The sequence below is a fragment of the Adiantum capillus-veneris genome, chromosome 24, assembly GCF_014529385.1.
Source record: "Adiantum capillus-veneris isolate H3 chromosome 24, ASM1452938v2, whole genome shotgun sequence".
NCBI classification, from domain to species: domain Eukaryota; kingdom Viridiplantae; phylum Streptophyta; class Polypodiopsida; order Polypodiales; family Pteridaceae; genus Adiantum; species Adiantum capillus-veneris.
Window position 1 is genome coordinate 10,463,369 of NC_140954.1, and position 20,512 is coordinate 10,483,880.

At 43.9% G+C, this 20,512-nt stretch overlaps 1 protein-coding gene and 1 pseudogene across 3 annotated transcripts; one reads left to right on the forward strand and one right to left on the reverse strand.

Annotated features, from left to right (window-relative positions):
- Positions 1-235: 235 nt before the first annotated feature.
- On the forward strand, positions 236-3,225 carry LOC147425931 (transmembrane 9 superfamily member 11 pseudogene; annotated as a pseudogene). 2 transcript variants are annotated; one of them, XR_015186120.1, is made up of 2 exons: positions 236-533; positions 748-3,225. The product of XR_015186120.1 is annotated as a transmembrane 9 superfamily member 11 pseudogene, transcript variant X1 (transcript). The 2 variants fall into 2 exon arrangements; XR_015186121.1 differs by having other exon boundaries at positions 236-445.
- A 3,953-nt stretch (positions 3,226-7,178) lies between these two features.
- Positions 7,179-10,560, reverse strand: LOC147425932 (pentatricopeptide repeat-containing protein DOT4, chloroplastic-like). Its single transcript, XM_086498876.1, has one exon. It carries the CDS (start codon positions 10,345-10,347, stop codon positions 8,074-8,076), a length of 2,274 nt encoding a protein of 757 aa, XP_086355002.1. The 5' UTR covers positions 10,348-10,560; the 3' UTR covers positions 7,179-8,073.
- Positions 10,561-20,512: the final 9,952 nt, after the last annotated feature.

Sequence of the window (20,512 nt, forward strand, 5' to 3'; positions counted from 1 at the left end):
ACAGCTTATTGGGGAAACAAATCGTGTAGGGTTCAGCTAAGGTTCTCAGTCCTTTGCATTGCATAGTAGCCCAACAATAGAGCTCTTCCGGGGGCCCAAGTATAGGTGGGTCCCGGGAAGAAGCCCTCTTCTTTTGCAGTGCAATGGGTGATGCACGCACCTTCTTCTAACTCCCCTCCCCCCCCCCCCCCCCCCCCCCCCCCGTCTGAACCCAGCCTAACAATAAGTTTTCCCCGAAGAGTGGGTGTAGAATCTAGATTCTATAGTCATAGGGTACCTACGGGAAATGATCAAAGCTCGTCGACAAATTTGAGTGAAAGGCAGTTTTGCCAGCTAAAACTTTAACTGAGAGCGACGATCACGAGGCGGCAGCAGACGAGGAGGGGCTATACGCGTTCGTTCTGTTCAGGGGCTTGGCTCATTTCGGCGCCTCTTGCTACTGCAGGTCGGATCCATCTCTGCCCCAAGCGTCTTGGAATTGGTTGCTCTGTAGGCCGATCTAGTTTTTTGAGACCTTTTGTCGTCCAGTTAAGGTTGGAACATTGCTTGAAAGTAGATCTCATACTTCTCATTGTGTTTGCGCTGTGGATCTTTCTTTTGATGCTTTCAGTAGCAGACATAAGTATAATTGGATCTACCCAAACTGTCAGCTTGCTGAACCATATCTTACATGCTGTCTTGTCCAGCACCAATTACTTTCTCGTCTGCAATTACAAATACTTTTGTTTTCTGCTTGTTAATTTGCAGGGAGGATGGACCTGTCCCATATATCTGTTTTGCAATGAGTTAGCCAGATCTTAGACTTTGCGAGTTTGAGGTCTGAAAATGGGCTCTTGCAGCAGGGATGCCACTTGCCAGGCATGGCTCATGGGCATCTCGAGTCTCTTGTCAATTTTCTTCATCTTCGTGCCCAGTGCAGGGGCATTTTATCTACCTGGAAGCTACATGAAGACGTTTGCACCAAATGCTCGTCTTGGTGTGATGGTTAACTCCTTGACGTCTATCGAGACGGAGCTTCCATTCAGTTACTATAGCCTTCCCTATTGTGTACCGCAGGAAGGGGAAAAGCATAGCCCAGAGAATCTGGGGGAACTTCTTATGGGTGACCGCATTGAGAATTCACCATACAAGTTTCACATGAATGTCAATGAGTCAAGTATTTTCCTTTGCACCACTGCAAAGCTCAGTGCCGGCACGGTTAAGATGTTGAAGCAGAGAATAACAGACATTTATCAAGTCAATCTAATGCTGGATAATCTGCCTGCCATCAGATATGTTAAAGCAGGAGATTACACGCTAGCTCTTACAGGGTTTCCAGTCGGCTACCAAGAGGAAGAGAGCCTTAAACAACATTTTATCATCAATCATTTGAAGTTTACCGTTCTGATTCATGAGTATACCGATCTTGGTAGTGGTGGCGCTATGGCTACAGGAGATGGATTGGATGTTGTCTCCTCTGGTAGTGGTGGTGGCTCTGGTTTTCGAGTAGTGGGCTTTGAAGTCACTCCTTGCAGTATCCGGCATGCTGGAGACTCTGTTTCGAAGCTCAACATGTATGACAATTTCTCTCCATCAGTTGATTGTGATGAAGGTCCTCAACAGCCTGTTCAAGAAGGGGAGCAGATTACGTTTTCCTATGACGTGACCTTCGTGAAAAGTGATATCCGTTGGCCGTCACGTTGGGATGCTTATCTCAAAATGGAAGGAGCCCGAGTTCATTGGTTCTCAATCCTGAATTCTCTTATGGTCATTGCCTTCCTCGCAGGCATTGTATTTGTGATTTTTCTTCGAACAGTACGCCGCGATTTGACCAAGTATGAAGAGCTAGACAAAGAGGCACAAGCTCAAATGACAGAAGAGCTGTCTGGATGGAAGTTGGTAGTGGGGGATGTTTTCCGAGCTCCACCACATGCTGAGCTCCTCAGTGTCATAGTAGGGGATGGAGTTCAGATTACTGGGATGGCAGTGGTGACTATCTTATTTGCTGCTTTGGGTTTCATGTCCCCTGCATCTCGTGGGATGCTTCTTTCAGGGATGATTTTGCTCTATCTTTTTCTTGGAATTTTGGCTGGGTATGTGGCAGTGAGGCTTTGGAGAACAATGAAGGGGAATGGCGACCCTACAGGCTGGAGATCGATTGCATGGCGAGTTGCTTGCTTTTTCCCTGGAATTGCTTTTGGCATTCTGACAATTCTCAATCTACTTCTCTGGGCTAGTAAGAGCACTGGTGCTCTTCCAATTTCTCTCTTTTTTGTCCTTTTGGCTCTTTGGTTCTGCATATCAGTACCATTGACACTTTTGGGAGGCTATTTTGGAGCAAGGGCAGAGCATATTCAGTATCCGGTGCGAACCAACCAAATTCCCAGAGAAGTTCCACAACAGAAGTACCCGTCGTGGCTGCTGGTTCTGGGGGCAGGGACACTTCCATTCGGAACCCTTTTCATTGAGCTCTTTTTCATCATGTCTAGTATTTGGCTTGGCAGGGTTTACTATGTCTTTGGCTTCCTATTCGTGGTGCTAGTTTTGCTGGTGCTAGTTTGTTCAGAGGTTTCTGTGGTGCTCACGTACATGCATTTGTGTGTGGAAGATTGGCGCTGGTGGTGGAAATCCTTCTTTGCTTCAGGCTCGGTTGCATTGTATGTGTTTCTTTATGCTGTCAACTACTTGGTGTTCGATCTGAGGAGTCTCAGTGGCCCGGTCTCAGCAGCACTCTACATGGGGTACTCCATCTTGATGGTTTTAGCTATAATGCTGGCAACTGGTACCATCGGGTTCTTGATGTCATTCTGGTTTGTTCATTATCTCTTTTCATCTGTGAAAATTGATTGATGTGGATGGAGTTTGGACACAAGAAGTGAGAGGTGGTAGGTTGAGGCACACCACATGACTATTTTTTGCAGCAAGTCTTTTGTTCATATAGGCTTCATCTCTGAGATCTGCACATCAAGAGACCGCTTGTACATTCATGATCAACACTCTGACAGGAGTCTCTGTTGTTCTACTTACACTTTGAGAGTTAGGAGTATGCAGTGCCATCACTTCGGTCCTGTGGCTAGAGTTTCTATTCTCTACCAGTTACAGCTTGTCAATACAGAAAGTGGTTTGAGTACCATGTCTTTTGATCTCGGACGAAACCTGGATGTAATGTACTTGAACTTGAGTCTATTTAATGTATTTCTAGAGCTGGTCCTCTTGAAAGAATGGCAAGGTGGTTTATTTGGTTTCGGTGACTCTTGTCGATATAATGTGTATTTTGCCAGGTTTATATTTGCAGTTTTGGGTGGTTTAGGTGCTTCAGATGTTGTTCTGAAAGTTGTCCACAAGTTTCAATTACTGTCTTGCTGGGCCGGACTTTGGATTTTATTCATGCTTTTGTTTGGGCTGTTGGAAACAAAGCCCTTGCTGTTTTCTAGCTTATAATTTTTTTGGGGAAAATCTAGAAGTCTTGTCGTTTTTACAAGGATGAGGTAGTGGGTTGTCACCTCTGGAATCGATGATCCCCTGTATACAATCTCTTGATTGGCAAGAGTTGCCTTAATTGATCATTTTGCTATTGTTTTCTTTAGAAGTTTTTGCAAAACTGCATCAACTTCTTACATTAAAAAATGCATCAGTTTTTAGACTTTAAGTGATCAGCACAATTTTGTCTCGACTCTATTGATGTGTAGCCACAATATGAATAGCTTCCGTTAACTGTTTTGATGAATGATGTTGCTCTTGAAGATTTGTCACATGCTGCTTTCGATGAGACCATTGTCGTTACATCATCAGATCGAGTCCTTTTGTCTTTATGATTAGGTAACATGTTCAATTATTGACTACATCAAAGTATGGGTTTGACAATATGATGGTCATGTCAAAGTTGACGATGCGGAAGCGTAGAGACCAAGGGAAGTGAGCACGAGAGAGAGAGAGAGAGAGAGAGAGAGAGAGAGAGAGAGAGAGTCTCCTGAACCAATCAACCTTGGCAATGAATAAGCGAATGTGTATACAATGGAGGCAAGGTGTTGCTTATATAGCAAGCCTAGTAAATTGCCTTACCCAAGATTTTGACAAATAAATAAAATAAATACCTAAAAGCCAAACTACTAATGGGATCACATTGGGCAGCTCACTTGAGATGCTAAACTTTAACACCCTCTTTGTAGCTCATAGTGGACATCAATAGTGAGACCAAGTCGATGAAGAAGCTACCATGGACACCCTAGTAGTGGCCTTCATGGATACGCTTAGGTGTTGCTCTTCTCAACTTTGTACCTGAAAATAATGCCATCTTGAGCATCGGTTGCCTTTGTAGAAACTTTGCCTTTGTAGAAACTTTGAACTGTAGACCATACTACGTCCAATAATCCCCATTCGTGAACTGTGAACACATCACGTCCAAAATATAAAACTCCAAAATAATGAATTGTTGGAACATATTATGTTCATAATCTGACCAACAACAATGAATTGGCTAACCCATCCATAGTGTTTTAGACGTTTGATTGGTTCCCTGCCAAATGCATGTACATTGAACTCCGACCTACAAGTCTAAACACCAATAACTTGAACTCCAACATAAGGGTTCAAATTAATTATAGGGAGCAGTGCTTGTCCCTCTTTGCCATGCCGACCTCCTCTATCAAATCTTTATTACCGTAATCTCTATCCAGCTTGCTTGTGACTGTCTTCAAGTGAATTCTTGCTTTTGCCCTTGGCTTCAAACTCTCGAGCCAAACAAAGCGTCGAATCACAATCATGATTGTGGTCGTACCTCCCGGGTACCGAGGCAGCTACTAGTACTGCCATCCTTGTCCAACTGACCTTTGCCGCTGTCCTCTAGTAAACTCCTCCATTTGCTTTCGACTTCACAAACTCGAGCCAAACACATTGACGGGTTTCTTAAGAACTGTGCCGATGCATAGGCCGCTAAATGGATGGTTGACGATCCGTTATTCATAGCTTTTGGTTGTCTTTGGTCGATGTTGTCGGGGGTGCTCGAGCAAGGGGGTGCCTTGTTGAAGTTGCAAAACTTGGTATTTTGTACCTTCTCGCACTCCAGTAGGACACAAAAAATCTCCTCGCCGCTCCAAATTCCAAGCCGCAAGAACTCCAAGCTAATGCCGATCCACTTCTCTGCAATTCAATTTCCCGGCCCTTAAACTCCAAACTGGTCACCTCTCCCGAGCCGCAAGATTGGCATAAAGTCGCTCCCACGTACAATGCTCACCGCACCCTCTGCTTCTATTTCCTTCTCCAAAACCGCTCTGCAAAGCTCTCGTCGAAGTCGCTTTCCAAGTCGCTCCACACCCTCTCTCCCGGGCCAAAGCTGCTCCTCAAAGCAAGGCTGCCACTAGCGTTTTAAAACGCTGTAGCATTTTCATGATGGAGCCGTCAAAAACTAAATGCAAAATGTAAAGATAGTGCTGATGGCTTGAGGCAAGATGACTAATCTGTCATTAGAGGATAATAAGAAAAAAACCTAATATGCAATGGCTTACAAACTTAAATGTGATACTAATTACATTGATTAGTTATTAGAACATGGTACCTTAGCCTTACCTTAGCCTAGATTAAGGAGCTACTATTCCTATTCAGGTGGCCTTAATCTAAGTGATTAAGCCAATCACCAATCCTATCTACTAAGCATAAGCTCTGAAACCATCTTGGGGATGGGGAGAGAGTAAGAGTGAGAGGAGAAAAGAGACCACCCCATCAACAACAATGAAAAGAACGATAACTATTGGAAAGGTCGAAATCAACGTCATATGCGTACATTAAGAGGGGCCTATATTGCCCAAATAACACGCATGGTGACATCATTGCTCACATCAGTGAGTTTAAGCTAATATAATAGAGAGAATTCCTTGTCTAGATGAGTGCAATCTAGCCAACATTCTTGACTTCTCTTTTAATTTTCCAGTATCTTATAGTCGTTGGCTGTAAAGCTATTTGCCATGTGCCTAAGGAATTGCATAGTAAGCTTGATTCGAAGTCAAGAAAGCACATAATTTTCAGGTATGCCAGAGTACGTGAGACAGGATATCGTTTATGAGATACAAATGTTACAAAGATTGTTAGAAGTAATGACGTTTATTTCAAAGTTGAAGATGCATAAGTAGCGTGTTTCAATCATTGAGATATGTTGGATGGTGGTCCAAGCAGATGAAATAGTACCTAATAGAGCACCACATGTTGGGTAACAAAGGGAGGATGAAGAAGCCAAAAATTTCCCAATGTGCATAAAGATAGAATTGTACCACATGGTGAGAATGCTCAACTAATAAAGAGGTTTGCAAGAGTCCCTGATAAATATGTTCCATCTCTTGATTATGCAGTATTGACATATTGCAAAGAGTCCTTTTGCTATGATGAAGGTATGTTAAGTGGAGACAAGAATAAGTGAGAATCAGACTCGGACTGGGTACGAATTCCGTCACTTGAATATGTGAAGTTTGCAAGAGTCCCTAATAGGTATGTTTTGTTTGCTAATTATGGGATGTTGATACAAGTAGATGAGTTATAGGTTGAAGATTGCATTCAAATAATTGGAGATGGTTGCAAAAGGGTTCAAGAAACAAGGTATAGATTTTGATGGTCTTTTCACCACTCTACGTACAATTCTTGCTTTGATTACTAGAGAGTACATGGATGTTAAGCAATACTCTTACATGTGATCTTGAGAATATAGTAGCTAGAGAGTTGTGTTGCTAAAGGCAAAGAGAACTTGGTAAGTAAGGCCTGTGTCACACTGGAACGGGGTGTGCAAGGCCATGCTGAGATGGTGTCGTTCCATTTGCCATGAAAAAGGTAAAACTTGGCCGCGAACCTTTGTCAGAGGGGCGGGCAAGAGAGGCCGGCCAACTTTCTAATGAAGCAGCCAATTGCAAAAAGCGCAGCCACAGGTTTTGAGCCCTGCTAGTCAGCTAGAAAGACAGATGCCTTACCATCTGGCTACAGCAGATACTAAGGGGGGAGTTAGCATTGTTTAGTATATAGCCTAGTGTGACAGCCTTTGGCTGACCGTTTTCCAAAAAGTGGAATGGCCGCCTATCCGAGTGTGACAGGGGGCCAAGCTCTCCGAGGGAATGATATCGTAAGTTTTATGCATGCATAAGGTCTCCAAGGCTGTAAACAAATTGATCATTGCCTCTATATGAAAAAAACTAAAAATGTTAGTTTTACAATCTATTGCCTTTATGTGTTAATATGCTTATAGCCAAGAAGAACAGCTTTCAGGTAGCTGCTTTAAAGCCCAAGTTGTGTGATAACTTTCACATGAAGGATTTGGACAAGTGAATTGCATGTGCACTCTACCATACAAATCAAAGAAGGTTCTTTAAGTTCACAGAAAAAGAACAGTTGCCAAGTACTCAACGTTTTCGACATGGAGAGGGAGAAACCAATATGTAAAAAATTGCCTCCAATAAGTGAAACTTAGCCAAGACTGTCCAAATTTTGATAAGGGTTGGAATAGCATTTCTACCACCAGTAATCAGTTTTCATTGCAACACAGTCCTCTTAGACAACTGCCCTCTTACCTGCAAATATATTATAACATCCTAGCAAAAAGTCTTTGCAGGTGAACTTGCCCCAAATACACTCCAGCCATACGATTGCGTGGACCTTGGGGCACCCTTTGTCCCTCCGCTCATAAGAAGATTGCATCCATCACACTGACCCCCTTGCTCATTGTCCAAATGGATCCAATGTGACATCACAAACATTTACTTTATGACATCTCAGAACCCCCCTCGCAGAAAAAAAAAAGAAAGGTGGCTGAGATTTTGCTCAATGCTAGGTACTTCTACGAGCCCTAAAGAAGAAGCTGCTGCTCCACTCCAAGATCTAATCCCATCCAAGTGCCTAATCTTGAGGCTAATCTCAAATCCTTTAGCAAAATTTGCCCCATGTCCCATGCACAGCAATGCAGCGATGTTTACACATAAGAGTCCTGCAGCCACCAGATCTTGTCGAGACGATCCACTACATATGTCTAAAACCTTGCGAGACATGCCGCATGTTGACAGCAGCCCCTTGGGATGTTCAAACACGTTTCGACTCTATATCGCTCATGCAATACCGATAGTCTCAACTAAGGTCTCGGCACTCTCTCATTTCCTGAATGCAACCGTCCTCATAATCTTCTGCAATACACGAGTTGAAAGAGGCAAAATCTGGATTGATCTGCACAAGCTGACCGAGGCAGGTTGAGGCCAGCTCCACTCCCCCGTATGTTTTACAAGCATTAAGAAAAGCTCTTAATGTTTGCGTGTCTGGAGGAGGATCCATGCTCTCTAGATACTTAAGCGCTTCATGTAAGAGTCCTGTGCGAGCAAGCAGGTCAATCATGCAGGTATAATGCTCTACTGTAGGGGAAAGACTATAGTCTTCTATCATCATCCTGAAAAACTCCTCACCCTTGAGCACAAGGCTGGCATGACTACAGGCTGTGATCACACAAGCAAATGTAACACTATCCGGCCTCACACCTATGCATAACATATTCTCAAAACACTGTACAGCCCAATGGCCCTCATGAATGCCAAAACCACTAATCAAGGCATTCCACGAAATGATGTCTCGAGTTAAAAGCTTGCTAACCATTACATGCACCTCTGCAGGTGACCCGCCTTTCACGTACATGTCAAGCAAAGATGTGCCAACGAAGGGATCTGTCTCAAGGCCCTTCTTTAAAGCTTCTTGATGTAGTTGATAACCCTTGTTAGAAGCTCCCACAATTCTGCAAGCTTTTAGCACACACGCCAACGTAAGACCATCGGTGAGAATACCCAACTTCTGCATGTGATCAAAGCATTTTAGGGCTTCCTTGGCAAGCCCATGTTCGGTATACCCTGTGATTAGGGTGGTCCATGAAACAACATCTTGAACATAGAGCTGATCAAAAACTTCCTGTGCATCTTCAAGTAGTCCCAATTTGGTGTACATCCCAACCAATGAACGACCAACAAAATCTTCTATCTCATAGCCTCTGTATACAGTTTCCATATGCAGATCTTGTCCCCTGCTTCTGGTGCCTAAAGCACCAGAAACTTTCATCAATTGGGAAAAGGTAAAAGCATCTGGAAAGATGCCTTCCTTTTGCATTATTTGCATGCATTTCAAGGCTTCTTGGACAGGTCCGTGTTCAGCAAAGCCCCCTATCAGGGCGTTCCAAGAGACAACACATCGTGCAGGCAATTCTTTGAAAACTTCTTGTGCTTCTTGCAATGAGTCACAAAAGGCATACATGCTCACCAAAGTGCTCCCGATAATAGGATCTGTTTCATAGCCTTCTTGAATTATCTCTCTGTGGATTTCCAAACCCTTCTCTAAAGCTCCTAGGTTGGTGCAAGCCTTTAGAACACTCGAAAAAGTGAAAGAATCTGGCGGAATTCCATGCACCCTCATCTGCTTAAACCATTCAACTGCTTCCTGATCGTCTCCATATTCAGCATACCCGGAAAGTAGTGCAGTCCACGACACAACATCATGGACAGAAAGAGTATCAAAAACTTTCTGTGCCTCCACAAGCTTATAGTACTTCACATACATGGCAATGAGCGATTTGCCAACATGAGAATCTCTTTCAAAGCCTTTAAATAATATATCCTCGTGTAAATCATAAACATTATCCACATCAATGCAAGCTTTCAACACAGAAGAAAATGTGAATGCATTAGGAGAGATACCTTCCTGCTGCATTTGCTTGAAGCACTTTATGGCTTCACAAGCTAGTCCACATTCAGCGAATCCTGCAATCATAGAAGTCCAAAGCACAACATCGCGAGTTACAATCCCATTCAAAACTTCCCATGCTTCTGCAGTTAGCTTACACTTCACATACATGTCGATCAAAGTGTTGCCAACAAAAGTATCTGTATCAAACCCTTTCTGCACGACATCTACATGCATTTGACGTCCACCTGTAATGTCCCTTGAATTTGCACAGGACTTCAATAATGCTACAAGGGTAAAACTGCTGGGGTGGATACCGTTTTCCTGCATCTTTTGGTAAAGATCAAAGGCATGCTGTAAATGCCCACCACGAGCATGCCAGAGGATTAAGGAAGTCCATGAATGCTCATTTTTATGAGCCAACCCCTTAAAGGTAAACTCAGCTTCAAGAATGTTTCCACAATCCACAAGAGCAGGCACCAGGCGATTGCCTACCAAGGCATGATCTTGCAACCCATTGTTGCGAAAGTACATAAGCAAGCGCTTGGCTAAAACCGGGCTTTTGCTCTCCCTGCATTTTTGCAGGATACGAAGAACGACCTCAATTGGAGGAATGATGCAGACCTGCTCCAGCCTCGTAATGGCCTCGTCCAGCCTCCCTGCTTCCCATGCTGCGATGTATCCCATATAAAGTGCTTTGGATGCATCCGCCTGGGCGGAGCTGCAACAACCATGTCCCTCTTCACTCTGCTCTTTTCTATGGCTTCCATCACCCTGTGGGTTACGAGAGAATTTTTATTTACATCGTAGGCAAAACCAGAACAATTAAAGACAAGAAGCAGAGAAGAGAGAGAGAGAGAGAGAGAGAGAGAGAGAGAGAGGAAATTTTAACGCTTGTAGGAACATTTTCAAGAGACCTCATAGATCTATCGAACAGGTCTTGAACTCAAGCCCTAATACTTATGGTAGATCGCATTGTATCTCGGAGAAGAGAAATTTTAACATTGTAAGAACATTCCCAAGAGCCCCCATAGATCTATCGAACAAGTCTTGAACTCAAGATCCTATATCACATTCTCTCCCTCCCTCCTTCTCTCTCTCTCTCTCTCTCTCTCTCTCACACACACACACACACACACACACACATTTTTTTTTGTAACACACACATAGATTGGCATGGTGATCAGCTTGGTTGCAATGGCCATGCAGTTCCCTTGGTGGGGACCAAAATCAATGCTTTAGAAGTACGACGCTCACTCAAGACAATCAATTGCTTTCCACGCAGAGTGATGTGCCAAACATGTGTGGCGTGCCTTACTTTAAAAACATGCATTAGAAAAATATTTCCACATTCCACAAGATAGGGACCTACGACTTTAACAAAAAATTGGACTCAACTGATAGCAACAAATCTCTTCATTAAATGAATGGTACAAATGATTGCATCAAGGCATTGGCCCTATACTGCATAACGAATGTGGAAATGGCATCAAGCGAAGCATCTAAAGCATTTGCATCGACCAAGTTCTCATGCAAGTCCATCATTGCAATGCCTACTTGTCACCCTCGCTTCCTTTGCGAACATCACCAACTCACCATACAGTCAAATCACCACATCTCCCTCCCTCAAGTATTCCTTCAGATTGGTTGGTACAATGCCTCCGATTGCTCTATGCCACCTACAAATTTTCACTTCAGTATAAGAGAGGCATGTGATTCCAACATTAGGCCCATCAAAATGATCTAGTGTGAACATAACACCTTTGAATGGCTCCAAAGACGTGTGCTTGTGCCACTAGTTTTGGTTGGACATGTTAGGCAATATCTTCTTGTTACACATGGACACTTGCGAGTGTGATGTATTTGAATATACACCTGTAAGTCCTTGCCACTCCACTACAAGTGTGCAAAATCATGTAAGCTCGTGTACTTCTCAAACATCCTACTTCTTGCACAATGGGGGAGAGAATATGCATGGTAGCATTCCAAAAAATAGTGTGGATGAGTACGTACCACGCATCGGAGAGTGGTTGCATAAGGTGAATTGCACATGATGGATGTTGTATGGTCGTAGCAAAGGCTCCGTTGGATTGTACAATGTAGCACAATGTTCTCCGGTCCCGACACAACCAATTGCCCTTCATCATGAAGAACCTCATAGAATAGACACATGATGTTCCCTACAAATTTTAGCTTGATTTGGTTCTAGCTATTAGGAATGGTAGCGTTTGCCATTTTGTACACATGCATGTTATAAGGGAGGTATGCAAAGATCACGTTTGATATTTCTACATTGGACCTCCCCTTGCCGATACCCTCTTGCTTCATGAGCCAAGCAAGTAGCCGCATGCGTTTGGTGATCATTGGACCTCCCCTTGCCGATACCTTCTTGCTTCATGAGCCAAGCAAGCAGCCGCATGGGATGTTGACTCACAGGGGGCCCACGTGGAAGGATTCAGATGTTCTTTCTACAATAGATGGCAACCACACACATTGTACCCCAACAACATGCAAAAACAAGTCGCTTGAGGCATGAAAAAGGATTTTGACAAATACAAACCTCCTTTGGCACACATGACCATAGTGCTATTACCTTGGCCTATCTCATCAAACATGAACATGAAGTCTTTTAAAAAACAAAGCAAGGCGAAGCTTATTGTCAGGAGGAGAGGAAAGAATGTGGGGAAGGGGTTAGCATGTCATAGAAATTACCTCTAATCTGAATGTTGGATGAGAAATTTATGGCACTATTGAGCGTAACCAACAAGACGGAGACACAAAGTGTATGCAATGGTAGATAGCAATGCATTGGATACATAATGAATAATATACATAGTGCTTTTATAGCCCAATGCTAGGCTTCTAAGAGCATAGAAGTCATAAACCTTCTTTAATGAAGTCTTCATGAGTCATGGATGTATGCATGCATGTATGCCTCATGGAAGTGTATGGCCATTATGTCATAGAGAGAGAGGGTATTCCCATAGCACTCCATGGCTAGGGAAATCCCAACAAACTCCCCCTTGAACTCATCATGGATACTCTAATGTGATTCATCTAGGGTTTGTGATGGCACACAATTTGTAGGGGGTATTTCTTTAAATTTGTGGGAGCAACCACTAAAGTCAAAAGCTCTTGACCTTGCTTTGATGGTGCAACTTGGTGAGACCTGACAATAGCCGAGTGGTGATGAGCACGGGCCAGAAGTGGTGAGCACGATGTCGTGGCATGTAGAGTAGCCATGGTGTGCACGGGCCTGTAGTCAACACTTGACCTTGGTAGGAGGGGAAGGTGGTGCAACACATGAAGACAATGCAGGAGATGAAGGCGAGCTGCTATAGGCATAATGAGAGTGAGTTGGCAGCGTTAGGAAACAATGATAGTGTGGTTTGAAGCTCACGCAAGAGGAATAATGGTCGTTGATGGAATATGGTTTTGTGCGAGGGTCGGGATTACAAGATGTGGTAGGACCGTGTGAGCTCAAGCATTGCCGAGAGCATTTGCAAGAAACTTGAGGTATTTGAGCAGAGAAATGAGCAACAATGGTTGAAGATGAATGCATCACGGCCGCGAGGGCTGAGGATGAACGAATTGTGAGGGCTATCGTGTGACTCGTGTAGCCTCAATTGATAAGGGCTCGACTTTGTCCTTTTGCTAAGGATGGTTGCCCAACTTTCAATAAGGAGCTTGTGTCTCTATGGAATTTGAAAAGATAGGAAATAAAGAATTACCACCTAACTATGTTTCCAACCAAGTGATGAGAGAGTGGAGGGGATCACTCAAACTAGCAGAGAAAATTAAAGATGAATATGATTGATAAGGCTAAAAAATAACATCAACCATCTTGTGGCTTTGATACCATGTGATGGGATTAGGTTAAGGCGAATAGGTGTTAGTGACGTTCATGGGCATTTAGCATAATGGATTTAATTACCAACAAGACGAAGACTCAAAGTGTATGCGATGGTAGACAACAATGCATTGGATACATAATGAATAATATACATAGTGCTTTTATAGCCCAAGGCTAGGCTTCTTAAAGCATATAGAAATCATGGACCTTCTTTAATGAAGTCTTCATGGGTCAAAAGTGTATGACCATCATGTGATAGAGAGAGAGAGAGAGAGAGAGAGATAGGGTATTCCCATAGCACTCCATGGCTAGGGAAAACCATTTGGGCCCTTCGACGCTTTCTTGGCCATAATCACCCCTTGCAACTGCTGGATAGTTGTCAACTCATCTATCGTAATGCCTACAACACTAATTGCTACGGATGGGAGCAACATCAACATCCAGAATGTTACGAATGGATCCCATGTTAGCGTTTATAATTTTTCCAGTGTTGTGACTCAGAGCCACAACATGCAGAATTGCCAGCCTCCTGCAACCATGCATTGTAGACTATGCAGACTGTCACCTCCTCTTGGCACCCTTCCCCCCACCTGTGGACGAGAGGGAATGGTTCTGAGCTGACCATTCTCATAATATGTGCTTCTGTAAGAACATGGGCAAGGCCACCGGCCCGACCGAACAATGTGTACGCTAGGGGGAGGCTATAAGATAGCACGGTTGGGTGGAGACTACCACACGCATTACCATCGCCCTTTCACTGGTATCCGAGCTATTTTTGGGAGGAGGCGAAAAGCGGGTTGCATGTGCGTGCGACGCGCTGCTTCTCTCCCACGTTCCACAGACAGCGACATCTCCGCTGTGCAGCAAAAAGAAGATAGGCACAATTTCCTGTGCGAAGCGCGCGGACAAACAATGACAACCGATCGCGGACGCCCCACCTATGCCCCCCCACAACGCACGACCAAGGTGGGCGACCAAGGCAAACTCGACTGACAACTCGACGACACCGAGGTGTTGGGGTATAGGCGTCTGTGCCTTGCCCGGTCGCCCAGAGTCTGGGTGCCCACTGACTTGTATACCTTATACATAGCATAAGTGTATAGGGGGCTTCTCACTCGTGGAGTCTCCCCACCCACATCGTGTGTGTGTCTCCTTCTCTCTCTCTCACTCTCCGTCTGTGGTGCTCCCCGATCCACAGTGGGAGAGTCTCGGGTGGGAGAGTCTTGTGATCTCGAGCATTGTTTGCCATAGTTTTGCAGAACTTATGCATGTATGTTGAGTGTAGTTTGATGCGCATTGATTGCTCATTGTATTGAGCTTGCAGGACAATGGTTATTTTGTGTTGATAGCCATTGTACGTCGAAACTCTGACGAAATTTTCCCAGGAGTTTTATGCGTATCATTTATGCGATCTAGGTAGAGATTGCGGGTTGCACTCAGCATTTGCGTGCGGTGTTCTCTGCAGGTGGGAGATTTGTGCGTGTGTATGCATCGATACCGCACAGTGTGGGCTTGGTGATTAGCTCACAGATTGCAGTGTGATACTAGAGCATGCGAGGCTTGTATTGACATTGTGGGAGCTCTATTTTGGAGTGTGTCTCACAGGTTTTACATTGTGTTTCTGGCCATATTGGTAGATAGTTTTCAGGTGTTGTTGGTGAGGTGGTTTTGCTTTCTAGTTTGCTACATTGTGCTCATGGCAGAGACAGGTGATCGATCAGATTGTGACCTCTCACAGATGCGCATGTTTGATGGGTCAGACTTTGCAGCGGAGGAGAGCTTGACATTCGAGTGCTTGGATGCTGTTGTGGCAGAGCTCTTGCGTTGGAGCATGGGGATATAGTTGTGCAGGATATGTCTTCCAACAGACACCTAGAGCAGCTGGTGTGCTCTGAGGTTGCACGATAGGTTGATGCGTCTTTTGTGGACAGTCAGGAGATGCATGTGGCTGACACGCCTTGTCAATCAGAGATGCCTATTGCCAAGGATATATATGTTGATGCATGCTCTGTAGAGCTAGCAGGGCCCGCTAGCATTGCATCGGCATTCGGTGGTCTCATGTATGAGATGTTGATCTTGAGACCGGATATCGCAGCTGCAGTGGGAGCATTTGCAGTTGGGGTTGTCAGTCGTTTGTTGACTGATGATGGCATAGTGCATGAGGGAGATATGCAGGTATTGCGTACATACTTGCAGTACGTGTGCGGTACGTCTGGTGGTGTATGGACTTACACGGGAGCAGGACAGCCGGATGCACACGATCACAGCCAGCCAGTGGGCATCGGTTGAGAGCGGTTTTCTCTCACCTTTTGTAGTCTTTAGACTAGGTTCCCTTGCTTAAAGGCACAATCGCCTTTAAGTGGGAGGTTGTTGGGGTATAGGCACCTGTGCCTTGCCCGGTCGCCCAGAGTCTGGCCGCCCACTGACTTGTATACCTTATACATAGCATAAGTGTATAGGGGGCTGCTCACTCTTTTGAGTCTCCCCACCCACATTGTGTGTGTATCTCCTTCTCTCTCACTCACTCTCCGTTTGTGGTGCTCCCCGATCCCTTTCATGAGGCTCCGAAGGCTTCCGTTGGCATCATTGGTTGTGCGCGTAGGAAGGCCCGCTTAACCTTTGCATGAAGGAGGGTTGAGCCCACCCCATGGGGATAAGAGGCCAACACTTTACCATCAAGCTATTGACCCTTGTTGTGTATAATAAGGAAAGATAGCATACTTGTGTTGAAAGGAAAGCTAGAAGGAAAAGGGAAAGCTTCAAACTTCAAGGAAGTAGTTTAACCCATCCTTTTTACTTCTTGGAGGAAGGCAAGTTTTCCTCCAAAAATTCTTTTTTCTTCAAGGAGGTAGCTTCAAAGTGAGCAAAAGCCTCCATAAAAATGACGAGTTTTTGTAAAGAGGCAACAAAGGTGTTCTTACGACGAACGACACGTGAAGCGCTACATTTCTCGCAAGGCGAGGTTCGCATGCAACACAAATCGCGGGGCATACAAAACGCAAAGACTTCAATTTCACAAGGTACAAAGTTGACGTTTTTTCTCTCTTTACATTAGTGTGCGTTTACCATGGCCAATGAGGATATCCAACCTACACACACTTTTGATTTTGAGCATGTAGATCAAAATCAGGGCACCACAGGTGCTGCTGACACTAATATATGAACACTACTCCTTATCCTTTATGGCCAATGGTAAACATGTGCTTTTGCTCTGTGAGAAAAATATACCAGCTGCACCTCTTATATGTACAACCGAGCTTTCTATTTTACAAAAAGAAGATTTAATAGATGAAGTCTTTTTGTGTTACTGCTTGTCTCCAAGTCTTGTGAATTCTCAAGAGCAAAGTGCGGTGAATTCTAGTAATGGTATGCAAAGTGCAATGAATTCTACTGATAAACAAAGTGTTAACAAATCTAACGAGCAAAGTGCTCTCAATTTTAATGCTATAGAGCAACATGCAGCTGTTGTAAAACAAACATTACAGGAATTACAAGATTCTCCATCTCAACATAACTCTAGTTTACTTTCTCCTTTTGCACGGCAAAAGCTAACTCACTTACTCACGGAGTATAGTGATGTGTTCTCAAGTGATTTACCACCGGGTTTACCCCCTACATGTGATGTGCAGCATGGCATAGATGTCTTGCCAGGCACTAAACCAGTGAGTAAACCACCTTATCGTATGAGTGCTAAAGAAGCCAAGGAGGTTGAGAGTCAGTTGGCTGACTACCTCGCTCATGGTTTCATTAGACCTAGCACTTCGCCTTGGGCATCACCAATTCTGTTGGTAAAAAAAAAAGATGGTACTATACGCATGTGCGTAGATTATCGCGGATTAAATGCGATAACCATCAAGAACAAGTATCCTCTGCCTCGAGTGGATGAGTTGTTTGATCAACACCACGGGGCAAGATACTATACAAAGATAGATCTTCGTTCAGGATACCACCAGGTGCGTATCCTACTACAAGATATCTCCAAAACTGCCTTTAGAACACGGTTCGGGCATTTTGAATTTTTGGTTATGCCTTTTGGTTTAACCAATGCTCCAACTACATTTATGACACTCATGGATAGTGTCTTACGTCCCTATCTTGGATAATTTGTTGTGGTTTTCCTTGATGACATTCTCATTTGCAGTAAGACTGAAGATGAACACATAGAACACTTACAATTAGTGTTCGAAGAGCTACGAGCTCATGCGCTGTATGTTAAGCAAAGCAAGTGTGATTTCTTTAAAACAGAGATACATTACCTCGGTCATGTGATCTCTTATTCTGGCATCAAAATGGACACTGACAAAGTCGGTGCCATTCTTCGATGGCCACATCCCAACACGGTTGAGGAGCTTCAAATATTTTTAGGCATGGCTAGATTTTATCGACAATATATATGTAATTATGCCAAATTTTTTTCTCCTATGACGGATCAACTTAAAACAAAATTTAAGACCTTTTCTTGGGAAGAAGCCCAAAAATGTAGTTTCGAACAGCTCAAGGTAGCTATAGCCACTGCTCCCATCCTAGCAATCGTCGACCCACTTAAGCCGTTTGTGGTAGAGACTGATGCTAGTGATAAATCAATTGGTGCGGTACTTCTCTAGGAGGGAAGACCTATAGCCTTTGAAAGTAAAAAGTTAGATAGAGCTCAACATAATTATTCTGTCCATGAGAGAGAGCTCTATGCCATAATTCACGCTTTACGAAAGTGGCAACACTATTTATATGGTGCCGAGTTTGAAGTACTTTTTGACCATGAGAGTATCAAATGGTTTACTACTCAAACGGACTTGAAGGACCGTAAAGCTAGATGGGCCGAAATCCTTCAAGATTATGATTGTGAGCTACGATATCGCAAGGGGCAATATAATGTAGTAGCAGATGCACTAAGTCGGATGCCTCAGATTAATTCACTTGCTTTCACGAAAATAAAGAGTGGATTTTTAGAGTCATTACGTGGCAAGTGTGCACAAGATCAATCATATGCTAAAGTGTGGAGTGCAATTTTAAAAGGGATCCCTCACACTCACATGTCTTTGAACAGCCAGATCAACACGTCTCTGCCCGCGCAGATAGAAACTCCAACACATAGAGCTCCACCCCTACTCAGGAAGAGCTTAAGCAATGGAAGAATTTTTCCATTGATGATGGCTACTTACTCCACAAAGGTAGAGTATGTGTGCCAAAGGATTCAGACACTAGGCACCAAATCTTCTTTGAGTGTCACGATAGTCCAAGTGCTGGTCATCCAGGTATTCGTAAGACGTATGCCTTAGTTCGACGGCAATTTTATTGGCCGGGCTTACATCATGATGTTCAAGAGTACATACTAAACTGCCAATAGTGCCAAATTAATAAGGTAGAGAGCCTCAAGGTAGGTGGCTTTTTACATCCTTTAGAGATTCCACAAGGTAAGTGGGAGAGTATCTCTATGGATTTTGTAGTAGGACTACCTACTACAAATCGTGGACATGATGCCATTTGGGTAATTGTAGACCATCTCACAAAGATGGGTCGATTCATTCCCACTAAGACTACGGTTAAGACACCGAAATTAGCACGGCTATTTATAGAGCATATATATAAACTCTACGGTCTTCCAGCTAGTATCATTAGTGACAGAGATCGAAAGTTCGATAATCACTTCTGGAGAGCTGTGTTCCAAAAGTTGGAAACTAAACTTAATCTAAGTACGGTTGATCATCCACAAACGGATGGTCAAACCGAAAGAGTTAATCAAGTGCTAGAGGATATGCTACGAGGGTACGTTAGCAAGGAGCAAACCAATTGGGAAGACTACTCACCTATATTGGAATTTTCTTATAATAGTTCAAAGCGTGTCACTACAGGGTTTAGTCCATTTATGCTTTTATATGGATTTCAACCTAGATCACCCGTTACGGTGGGGTTGGCTAAGGAGAAGATACAACAAGCGAAGGATTTTCTCCAAGACCATTTTGACATGCTTCGAGTTGCTCAACAAAATGTTAAGCAAGCTCAAGATCGGTAAAAGAAGTACGCAGATGAGCATTGCCGCCTTGCTACTTTTGAAGAAGGAGACAAGGTTTTCCTCAAAGTTTCGGAGCATTCAAAAAGTCTGAAGACGGGAAAAGTTGCTAAACTTTCACCACGCTATTGTGGACCATTTACCATTCTCAAACGTATAGGTCAAGTGGCCTATAAGTTAGCTCTCCCAGAGCACTCACGAGTTCATCCTGTTTTTCATGTTAGCCATTTACGAAAACAGCTAGGAAAGAATGGTAATATCATTTTCACAGGTGTGTTAGTTGACCTTATCGAACCACCAAGCATTCCTCATTAGTCTGAAAAGATTTTGGATCCTCATGAGCTTCGCACCAGACATCATGTCAGACGACAGGTGTTGATAAAATGGCTAGATAGACCTGAAGAAGGTTCTACATGGGAGAATGTCTCCGCACTTAAGAAATGTTTTCCTACGTTCGTTTTCGAGGACGAAAACGATTCTCCAGGGGGGGGGGGGGGGGTAATGTAAGGACATGGATCGTATGGGCAAGGCCACCGGCACGACCGGACAGTGTGTACGCTAGGGGGAGGCTATAAGATAGCACGGTTGGGTGGAGACTAGCACACACATTACCACCGCCCTTTCAGCTCCCAACATGGCTCCCGGCTCCCACCAGTCTCCATGGGTCACACATCTTATGTGGAATGGTCAGCTCAAGACCATTCCCTACCCTATCAAACACACCCTCATCCAATTGTGATAGAGCTTCCATTGTGGCCATTAGCTCTACATCCACCCACAAAAACCGACCACATAATAGAAGATAACATTGTGTCTCTGTCACGATTGAGGATAGAATTAGCATACATTTAAGGAGTTTCAAAGCCTTTAAAGGCGCTTCATCCAAGACACACAATGCCACTGTATGTGTGATGGGTTGCACAGGGCAACTGTAAAGCCAACCCTTCGTAAGCCACATGGGTTTTTTGTACTAATTTCCCCCATCATCACTT